Here is an 11,695-nt window from a genome sequence, read left to right as displayed (position 1 = left end):
AGTTAATACCTGTGTTAGAATCCAGGTGGCGTTTACCATTGGGGAAAAAGGGAAGAAGGGACAAAAAAACAAAACCAACCTCACAAGCTCTTTCTCCTGCGCGGGTAAGACAGCAGGCAAAGGGATCAGCCCCCCAAGCACCCAGAGAAAGCCGCTGAGGTGATCCTCGAAGACTGTGACCGAGCCAGCAAAACCAAGGGGAGCAGGCAGAGGAAAGGGCACCGCAAAGGCTCTTGGGGTCACAGAACACCTGTGCCAGGGACACAGATGGGACTCCGGGTTTCAAGGAGCAACTTAAAGATAAGGTTTCTCCCTCCCCGCACCTTCCCTCTCTTCCTCTGGCTCCCGTCTCCAGACTGGACCCATCGGGTAAAGTCTGAACCAGGCCTTCATGCCAAGCTCTAGCACTAAGGGGAAAGCCTCTCCTAAGGGGAAAGAGCCCCCCCCCAACTGCAGGATAAAGAGCCAGGAGGTATCAACCGAGGAGGCAGAAGCCTGGGAACACACTGGAAAGCCTTTTATCTCATCTAGCGTCCCGCACATGGAGGAATAAAACTTAAAATTCTCCAAAAAGAACAAGTTTTCCATCTTTTTCAAGCTTCCTCTTTTCCACCCCATCCCTAATTCCAGAAAATTCATCTGTATCCCAAGGACTGCTTCGGATATGCTGAGCTGAAGACACCAGAGTTAATGAATAAAATGGCAAAAACACACCAGCATCACGCATACACAACCATCAAAGAATGAGAATTTGGAAGAGGAACTTACTTCCCAAACCGAGAGACCACTTGAGAGAAGGAATCGAGGAGACCTTAAGAAATGGAAGGCATTTTCTCTGCAGTTCAACACGTTCTCAGCTTCCAAATGCTCTTCTGACAGACAGCTCCTTGTATTTACGACTGAAAGTTAAAGAGCTATAGACTTACAAACAGGTCTCCAAAGACACACAAACGGCCAACAAGCAGTGTCATCAGTCACCAGAATGTACATCAAAACCACAATAGATACCACTCCACTCATACTAGGATGGCTATAATTTTTTAAAAAAGAAAAATTAGTGTTGGCAAGGATGTGGAAAAATTGGAACCCTGGTGCATTGCTGGTGGCAATATAAAATGGAGCAGCCGATGTGGAGAGTCTGGTGTTCCTCGAAAAGTGAAACACAGCACTACCGTACGCCCCGGGAAACCCACTCCTAGCTACAGATCCAGGAGAACTGAAAGCTGGGGGCTGACCAGATCCCTGTACACCCACGTTCTCAGCAGCTTCTTCACAACAGGCAAGTGTGGGAACCACCCAAGTGTCCACCAACAGATAAACGGATAAACAGAATGAGCTAGATACTATACAGAATATTAACCAGCCATCGAAAGGAATGGATGGACCTTAAAACATCGTGCTAAAGGAAATCAGACAGGAGGACAAATATGGTATGACTCCACTTACATGAGGTACCTAAGAGGCAAATTCAGAGACAGAAAGCAGAACTGTGATTACCAGGGGCCGAGGGGAAGGGACCTGGGAAGTCACTGTTCAACAGGGACAGAGTTTATGTCAGTGAGGATGAAAAAGCTTGGAAATACACAACGGTGATGGTTACACAACATTGTGACTGGGTTTAAATGCCAGTGAATTGTACACTTACAAATGGTTAAACTGATAAGCATTATTTTATGCCTATTTTACCACACACACAAAATCAAACCACAGTGAGTAATTCAATGCTTACTATACATATGGCATTGGGCCGAAAGATAAATGTGCGCTCACCATACTCACACAGATTGTATTCCATTTCACACAGACGTAGGCAAATGGGGATTAACAAAATCATGCCTTCTGGAAGGTCTCATGTCATTTCCAGCACAATCAGTAAGTAAAGTGGCCTATTGTGAAAAGCTAATCCATTCTCCAGGCCCAGCCAGACCCCAAAATACACCTCTATGATGATCAGCTTCAGGGCACTTGGAACACATTAAAAACAGCATACATTTTATTTCAAGCACCCAATAAACATCAGACCTCCAGCGCGCCCCCTCCCTCTGTGAATTCTGCTCATGCAGAAGTGGGTCTCCTGGAAGGAAGTCGTGTCTGCTGAAGGCTCTGTCGGTCAAGAGTCAAGACACAGCAGCCTCAAAGGTACAGAGTTTTGTATCTGACATCATTAACACCAAGACATGGGACATTTTACTTTCAAAGTGAGGGGTGCGTGCTCCACCCTAGCTGTCAATCCAGAAGGAATGCATGTGGAAGGGTCCACGTGGACTCGGCACCGATCTTCTCGTACATGATCTACTTCGAGTGAGATGAGAGTCTAACTACAAAACATGCCATTTTCAAAGCACTGGGCATTATTTGAAGTGTGTGAGGATGAAAAGTAGAACTCTACAACTTATCTTAAATGAAAGAGCAAGTTCCGGGAGTTTTTATTGTGTAACAGAACGCGCAAATCCAGGCAGAGAAGTCCCCAAGGAATGACGGGCATGTTTCCCTGTTGTCTGCCCTATGGTCCTTCACCTCCTAAGCACTTACTATATTTCCTTTTAAAGATAGGAGACATTTACTTTGCTCACAAATGCAATCCAAGTGTGAATAAATAAATGTATTATCTCTTAACACCCCCTTCCATGTTCCTTTATATAGAAAAATGTGCTAAATGTCTCTTCACAGCCTGCTGGGCCACAGCTGTCCCACCTATGGTTTTAAAAACAGACTGTAAGTCGATCTTCTGAGATCCTTGCTTGAACTGCAGCTCATTCTGTTGAAGAAATCCTGGGAAGGAAGTCCTATTGATATTGTCGGTAGTCTCCAAAAGGTGAGGACGGTAACTGGGTGGCAGGCAACTGGGAGGGGTCTTCAGCAAACTGAGGACCTGGGATGAGAAAGAAAGGAAGTGTGAAAACCACAGGCACATGACATAATTAGAGTAAATCAACCAACTCACGAAAAATAATGTGCTGCACTGAGCTGTGATCCGAATTTCTTTGTAGGTCTGCCTAATTCCCCTGAGAGCACCTTCAAGAGCAGAGAACAGACGACAGGCTGGGCTCCCTTGTGCTTCAGGAGGAACAGCTCTCAGACGCTGTGCCAGGGAGGCAGATGGACTAATTACGGCAAGAAGCAATACTCAAGCTTCTAAAGCAAGTGCTGTAACAAGCAACCAAATCAAGGCTGGAAGAATCTCTCCCACCTCTTGACATATTTTTCAGTAGCTATTTAAGATTATTTTCACAAAGTTTAAGTACCTTAGTCATGTTTTAATCCATTATACAACCAATTAAATAGGGAATGAGCCATGAACGGGAAGACACCCCTTAGTTTGCCGCAGAACAAGGTCTTGTAATGTTTAGTTTTCAAAGGGTGATAGGGCCTGTGAACTCAGAAAAATGTGGCTCTTTAGTAAAAGACTTTTATGGGAATAATCACTCCTCCCTTCTTCAGGGAAACAAGCAGACTGAAAATATCTGGAAAGGAGAGAAAGAGGGCAGTGATAATATTCCCTGAAGCTTTCCAATGCCTTAATCCAATGCCATTATTTTTTTCACTATAAAAGCATTATCTGTTCATTATAGAAAACTTGAGAAAATACTGGGTGAAAAAGATAAACCAAAGATAACCACTGTTACCATTTAGATACAGTTTTATCTCAGTTTTTCACTGTTTTAAGATCTTTTTCATGTATATTAATTGGAAAGACATGATTAACTTTTCAAAGATTTCCCCCCTACACAGATTTTCAGAAACACATCTCCCCTCTAAAATAAAATGACCTTCCTTTGGAGATTACCTCTGAGGAAAAAAGCTTGCAGCAAAACAAGCAAGGCTAACTTCCATTAGACAATGTAACTAAATTTTTGTTACATCAATTTCTGAATTTCTGAAAATATGGAACTTTTCTGATTATAAGTGGCAAAGACAAACTAAAAAGCAAAATTAGAAAGTGACCATCACGACAGAGTGTTATCTCAGAAGTAATGACTGAAAATCAGAGGCACGAGGCGGGCAGGTCCAGGAGGTCATCCGGGGCCCCCCGGGCCTCGAATGAGCAGTGCGTTGAAGACGTCAGAGACACCTGCTCTCTCAAGGTGCCTCGGGGAAATCAAACCAAACGGGAGCTACGATCTATTCCTAACTCTATGCTCAATCTTTTCCAAGCTCCAAAAACAATTCCCAACATGCCTCACTATTCTGGGCACTGCCTTCCTCAAACGCCAGGCCAGGTTTCTCTACTGTAATCCTCACGCTATCTTTCTGCTTCCTTCCGACGTCAAGGGATAGTCTCATTTAGACAACTGACGTTTTCTATAGGTCTAGGAAATTGGCTGAGCAGATATTGCATGACAATGTGATGATCACTTAGCCCACAGTTTAACTTCTCCCCTCTATATTGGACAAAGGAACAATTAGCAACAAATTATACTACCAACTTCTCGAACAAACTTTCCCCACAAGTGCTAAAGTGACCCTCTCCAACAGGAGTCACTTCCCACCACTCTGTCTCACTTTCTTCAAAGCCAGCACCACAATCAAGTAAACCCGTGTATCTGTGAATGGGTCCGTCTGTCTCCCCACCAGAATGGAAGTCCCTGGTCACCACTTTATCCCCAGCACCCAGGACAGCGCCTGGCACGTCCACGAGCAACACGAAGCCGTGGGGTGACTGCCATTAATGTTACACATCTGCCAGGACCGTGCTTCAAGCACCTCTAAAATGCCAGCAATTTCTCAGCATGAGTAAACGAGCACTGATAAAGCCTGACAGCTCTAAGGAAAGAGCAACAGCAAGTGACCTAACCAAAGCATTTGGGTTCCTGTGGTTAATTAAACACAGTAACTACCCACATCCACCTTTTCAAACAGAACCAGAGCCTACTGTAATCCTCATGAACCACAGCATATTAATACACAATGCAGAAATCACAAACTACCACATCTTAGCAGACAAACTATGTTTTCTTTAAACATCAGGAAACCATTCCAAAAAGTCAGAGCTATGGTATTAGGCAGAAAGAAGACTCACCATTGGGAAACTGTGCAGAGGCAAATCTTGTCAACAGGATACCAGCTCCTTCAATTAAAGCTAGGAGAATGCCACCCACTGCGGCTGACCCGACCATGGCCACTGGTCCATCTGAAAACACAGTAACAGCGAGATGACTCTACTAGAAATCCAGTTTAATGTCAGACCCCGTAACGGCAAGAGCTGTCCATATGGCTACATGTTACCCCCATTCCCAAACCCTCTTTCCCACTGGCCAAGACCAGGGGTCAACGAACCATGGCCACCGGCAAACTTCAGCTCACTGCCCGTTCACGTGAATAAAGCTCTACTGGAACAGCCGTGCTCATTCACTGACGTACTATCTGTGGCCGCTTTCACGCTGTGACAGCAGAGCTGAGGAGTTGCGACAAAGACCTCAGGACCCACAAACCCTAAAATATTTACTATCTGGCCCTTTAGAAAAAGTTTGCCAATCCCTGGCCTAAACTGCTAAGCCCAAAGGAATTCTGGGTTGCTCCCTGTCCCAGAGATCCAGAAGATGGCTCCAAGCTCTTTATTCATAACATGCTATGTGGCAGGTACGATGATTAACTCGAGTACTGATGAGGAAAATATGGCACAAAGAGTTTGGTGAATCGCCCAGTCGCACGGCTAGTAAATGGCAGAACTGGAACTCGAGCTGCTCTTAACCACTGTGCGTGTGGGTCAGACCCTTGCTCTCACATTCTCAAACATTCCAACTAAACAGATCCCTTACTTTCCCCCCAAATCACCATATATATTCACGCTAAACCAAATTAAGCAATTCTCGGTTTTAGATATTACAGATGTCACTAAATTAAGACAGATGAGGCTTCCCAGAAAGTCTTGCTTCTCCTGGGGCGTCTGTAGCAATCACTTACTTCTCGCGGCCAGGATGGCTCCTGTTAAGGCACCACTTGTGATGGAGTTCCAGGGGTCCTCCTTCCCTCTGACCTGAACCATACTGCAGTCGATCATGGAAAAGAGACCTCCCCAAACTGCAAAGCTACCTATTGAAGTTAAAAACAAAACAATACAAATTTATTTTTATCTTACATTTAAAATGTTACAGTCAAACATAAGTTTAAACAGCAACACTCACAATGTTCTTAAAACTCTCACACTTCAAACACACACATGCAAGCACATGTCTGAATGAGCACCGAACAAGTCAGAGTGCTCGTCTTTTTAATAAAGCTCGGGCTGTGTGATACCAGTGGGGACATCAGTGAGGACCAGAGCCTAGCAGAACCGAGCCAGGCCTGGGAGGTCAGGCTAGACACATTCAAGGCCCTTGCAGAACAATGTGTCTCTGCTGAACAAGCCACAGACAAGCCCAACCTCCTGCTCCTCCCTCAGCCTCCTTTCCTTTTCTAGCTCCACCTTACCTTAGTTTTCCTTTTCTTCACTGTCACCGAGTATCTACTCTATGAAAATCACTAAAGGGAATCCAAAAGAATCCAGCTATTCTGGATGTATTACAGGTAGAAGCCAATACATGCTAAGTGGCAAATCAATGACGCAAACATTAGCACCAGGGAACACCCAGCGACAGAAATTACCGTTTCACTCTCCTTTCTATCGTTTGCTCCTCAAGCATGAAACTAAAAACAACCCTAAATCAGATTATTTTGCACTTAAAAATAAACTCTTGCTAAACACAGTAACAATTTAAAACAGAAAACAAACACGCACACATATACATGTACAAGTACACACAAAATCTAGAAAGACAACATCAAGAGTTTAATTGTCAGCATCCCCAGGTGACATAACAGATGATTTCATTTCTCTGTGCTTTCATTTTCAAACAAATCCTCTAAAAGGAATGCACCTGACTTGCACCGTATGAAAAGAGCTGCTACATTTACTAAGATGAAAGAAAGAAGAACTGCACAAAGGAGCCTGGGCCCTTATTCTCTGTCCTCTGACATCTCAGCGGGCGTGTTAATAAGGACAGTGAACTGGGTCCCACCAACATCTGAACGAGACCATCACCAGGACCCCTTCCCAGTCCTCACATCGTCAACCGAACCCAGCGGATATCACAGCTGAAGGACAGCGTAAGCCCCCTCATTTTTGGTCCAATACTAGATACCACATGCCACATAAAAATAAACGAGCTCCTTCTTCTGACTCAGTAGTTCTATGCCCTGGGAGAGAGAGACGATGCCTAGGATCTTAGAATCACCTCACTAAATTCCTCAGACAAGACGCTCTATCTCCCTCAGAGGGTCTGAAATCTCCCCACCCCCCAAGAATGACTGCCAGAGTCAGCTACAGCTACTGAGTGTCGAGATGTGGAGTCCAAGCAGGGAGGAGGGGTCCACGGGGAGGGCCTGCCTGGCACGGACCATCAGCGTGTTCAGGTGGAAGGGGGCCTGGCGGGGCACCACAGCCCACCAGGTGTTCATATGAAAAGGGAGAGGAGAAGGAGGAACCTGTGCGGCCGGACTGAGATTAGAGTTATCAGTGTGAATTCATGATTTTCAGTACGTAGAGACACACAGAAACATAAATCTGTGTATGTAAATGGATGCGGTCAGTTTGTGTTCATGTACAAGGACACACCCCCAAGCTCCATTACAAAGAAGGCCTGGAGACCAGCACACCCCAACAGCAATGATACACTTGTGCCCAGGTCTGGGCTTCTAAATACCCTTCTCAACTAAAAGGAAGCAGCGCTCCTTGGAGAAGTGGCTGACGCTAGGGCAGGGAAGCACGGACAAGCCTGGAATATCTTGTTCCAAAATGCAAGGAGGTGAACATGTGCACAGCATATCTTACTTCCCCTGTGAAAGCACAAGACCCTGCGGGACTCAACTATGACTCTCCAGGCCGCCTGTCCCTGGGTCTTGATTGGGAGAGCCAGAAAATGGTCAGAGTTAAACTGAAAACGTCATCCCACTATTTTTAAAATTCAGGACACTATAAGGATTTCTCAATAGTTTCCTTAAAAAGGCCAATCTCAAGGATTTGAAACAAATGATCCCAAGTGACTCGTGCCGCGACATACTCTTCTGCTATTTCACCGTGTTTTTAAAGAAACTTCAATTTTGGCATAGTTTGAGAGTCACAGAAAAGCTGTGAAAACAGTACAGAGTTTCCTCACACCCCACACCCAGCTCCCCTAATTTCTACCCTCTTGCATTAGCATGGTGCCTTGGTCACAACGCGTCGCCCAACAGTGATAGTTTATTTACTCAGGTCCACACTTAATTCCGATTTCCTTTGGTTCGATGTCCTTTCTTGGCCCCAGGACATCACATTACATCCAGTTGTTGTGTCCCTTTAAGCTCCCCCTGGCTGTGACAATTACCTGATTTTTTTTTTTATTCACTGAAAATGCACAACGTGGCAGAAGCAGCCTCTCAAGAAACCTGTGAAAACCTGTATGACTTCTGCACATACGGGGGCTCAGGGTGTGGTGTGAACTTTGATACTGCCGTCATTCCTGAACAACACGGTAGCCGTTAAAACAAAGGAAAATTAGTTACCACTTACTTTCCGGGTGTACCATTATCACAGAGGGAAGAAAAGGAAAGAGGCATAAGACCATGTCAACCACAGATCCTCGTCTTTGTTGGGACAACCGGGATAACAGTACTTAGCCCTCGTGCCGCCATGAGGAGGAGATAAAGTGATGCCGTGAACACTCGGCAAGGCCTGGCACCAAGCGAGCACTGGGTAAGTGGGGCCCCTAGCTCCTGCCTCTGCCGAAGAACAGGCTAAAAGCAAGGGGGGACGCTTTCTCCCAACACCCACAATCTCTCAGGAATGACACTGTGAAGTCTCTCTCACCTGTTCTATCTGGCCTCGCCAACCTGACCATATCTTTGTAAGTGAATATAACCTCCAAGCTCTTCTATCACCTTGCTTCTCCCAGCTTCCAAATAACCAAGTATAAAAGCGTAAGGAACAGAATCTTCTCAAATTCTGCACAATGTGCAAAGGCGAAGCTCGGAGAGGAGCCAATCAGCTTCTCCCAGGAAGCCCCGCCCTCTCGAGCACATGCTCTTCAGCTCTGTGGACCCCAGAAGCTGTCACTCCTGACTCTCACAGACCCGAGCTTTCAACACTCTGTCCGCCTTCAGGGTGAGAGGAAAAAACAAAACAAAACAAAACAAAACACCACTGAGCCTCTGAAGGACAGAGACAAGACTTTCAAATGGATGCAACAATTTCAGCTAACTTCCCGAATAAACTATAAATCAAGAACCTACAGAGATATTCATCTGCAACAAGCTGTTAGACTGAACTAAACCACCAATTGGTATAACCTAAGAGAGAAGAAAAAGAGAGCTTCGTCTTCAAACACACAGGAAGACAGTCTGAAGCACAAACGGAAACACTGCTTACCTCCCAGCTGGGGAGCTCTGGTTTTAATAGCTGTCAAACTCCCGCGCAGTCTGTGGTTCACTCCCTGTAAAGAGGCAACCAGAAATATTTTACAAGTGCAGTATTTCCAGCCCACTGATGGGGCTACCAGTGATGTTAGCAAAAAAAGCTGATATAAGTTCCACAATGATAAAAGAAGATCATTCATTCACTTACCACCGGAGAATTGCGAAAGCCTTTGATTGCTTGAAAGATACCACCACCTATGGTGCCCATCGTAAAGGCCCCACCACAGTCATCCACAATTCGCCAGGGGCTAAGAACAGAGGAAGAAAGATGAGAATGTTTCTCATTCCTAAGCCATCAAACCTCCTTTGCTAACACAGTAGAGAAGGCAAGATTCCAAAGCAGGGCCCAGTGCAACCAGTAAACATGTGGTTCATCAAACAGAGACAAAAATAAAGGGTTCTGAGCATATCGGTATTTACTCAGCCCCAAGTCATCTAAGGCAGAAGGAGCGAAACTGGCTGTAACTCCCCACTGAGAACAGCACTTTATCCATTCACTTCACAATGAGCGCGTCTGTCCCAGGTCAGGCACTGTGCACAAGCGCAGAAACAAGGATGTCGGAAATTACATTACAATCCACAACTGATCCAGTCTCCTAGGGATCAAGGTAAGCTCTCCAGCTGCAGTAAAACTCAAAGCTGAGACCCGAAGAATGAAGACTCAACAGGCACGGGGGAAAACAAATGTCTAAAATTTTAAAAAGCTCGAAATTCTTCCGGGGTTTCTTGAGTCCCAGTCGGCATCTGGAACTGCAGTCTGCACCAGACCCACTTAACGTCCTGGGATACTCTGGGAAATTTGTAAACCCAGCCTCCAAACGTAGCACCCTCACTTACACGACACACTGACATCTGAGTCATCTGATCAGCAAAACAGAACCACTACTGTAGGAATCTGGCTCATGAAAACTTCTGTGAATAGTTAAATTCATTTTCAACCCACTATAAACAAAAGAAATTTCTTTTATCTAGTCTCAAGGGTCAAATGCCATAATGAACCCATGGGCAATCCACCTGCTCGAGTAAACGTGTGAACTCAGCACACTGCTGCTGCTGGAGAATCTGACATAATGAGTAATTCTGACTTTGCTAAACAGAAACACAAAACCCAGGAGTCAAAAGACCACGTCCTTTTCAAGTATAATACAAATGAGCACTTCGTACAGAATGACTGTCTCATGAATCAGATACTGCAGTTGTCAGCAAGATGCTTTGGGGCCTTGCTATCCAGGGCTTGCTTCTGTGGTCCTAAAAGCAATCAGCAACACCTGGGAGCTTGTTAGAAATGCAGACTCTCGGGCCCCACCCAGGACCTGCTGAATGAGAGTCTGCTGTTGCACACAATCCACAGGTGACTTGGTTTCACTTTAACAGTTTGAGAAGCAGTGCTTTGAGAGATTAAAAAGGATTAGGAAAATTTCTTTAAAATAATAGAAACATTAAAAGGAAGCAAAGAAGGACAAAGGAGAATGAATTAGTGGCTCCAAGTGGTGGGTCAGCAACTTTAAAAGATCTAGCCTAACTGAGCTTATAATTAGTTACAGCTGAAATTAATGAGTATAAAAAAATCAGTAAAGAACAGCAGGATTCAGATCATAGAGCAGCCAGAGTATTCCAAGGGAGGATGTCCAAAACTAAGGCAAGATGGAAACAGTTCCTGAACAAAGTCTGGCAAAATGTTCCAGCAGAGAAGTGATGGGCCACACAAAAGGAAGGTGGAAGCCAGACTCTAAAAGAATGTGAACGCCAGACAAATATGGGCAACAGAGAACCAGTAACTAACAGTAACAAGATTAAAAGTTATCATTTATCAAGTATCAACTATGTTTTAGGTGTATTATAACGCAAATAAAACCTATGGTTTTCAAGAAGTCTGGATTATTTTCCTATAGAATCCCTCATCTTTTAACTTTACGAAAAAGAGTACTCCTGTCTTCTCTCCATCTCACAGATGAACAGAGGCTCGGACAGAGATGAAGTAACTTGACCAAGGTCACAGAGGTAGTAACTAGCAGGACCAATTTAAATACAAAATCTAGTGGTCCAAGGCCCGCAAATTCCTTCCATACAGACTAAGGGTGTTTGAAAAGAAAACATATTGTAAAAAGAAGCACTTAGGATGATTTTGCCCATATGACAGATTAAAGGGGCCTGAGGTGAGGAAAGCAATTAGGAAGCCATTGTAAAAGGCATTAAGACACCAGGTAAGATCCTGACAACAGGAACTGAGAGGCACAAGTTTTGAAAGAATTCGGATGCATACGGG

At 44.7% G+C, this 11,695-nt stretch overlaps 1 protein-coding gene across 1 annotated transcript in view; it reads right to left on the bottom strand.

Moving 5' to 3' along the window:
* Window positions 1–2,392: 2,392 nt before the first annotated feature.
* Window positions 2,393–11,695, bottom strand: part of TIMM17A (translocase of inner mitochondrial membrane 17A) — a 10,744-nt gene continuing 1,441 nt past the window's right edge. The window contains exons 2-6 of the mRNA XM_046679606.1: window positions 9,578–9,677; window positions 9,383–9,446; window positions 5,905–6,033; window positions 5,021–5,131; window positions 2,393–2,872 (exon numbers count right to left, since the gene is read on the bottom strand). Coding sequence (XP_046535562.1) covers window positions 2,787–2,872; window positions 5,021–5,131; window positions 5,905–6,033; window positions 9,383–9,446; window positions 9,578–9,677 — 490 coding nt within the window. The 3' untranslated portion in view covers window positions 2,393–2,786. The remainder of the gene's footprint in view (window positions 2,873–5,020; window positions 5,132–5,904; window positions 6,034–9,382; window positions 9,447–9,577; window positions 9,678–11,695) is intronic.

Source organism: Equus quagga, chromosome 12 (genome assembly GCF_021613505.1).
Source record: "Equus quagga isolate Etosha38 chromosome 12, UCLA_HA_Equagga_1.0, whole genome shotgun sequence".
Lineage (NCBI taxonomy): Eukaryota > Metazoa > Chordata > Mammalia > Perissodactyla > Equidae > Equus > Equus quagga.
Note: the sequence above shows the minus strand (reverse complement) of the source record. Positions and strands in the feature narration are given on the sequence as shown.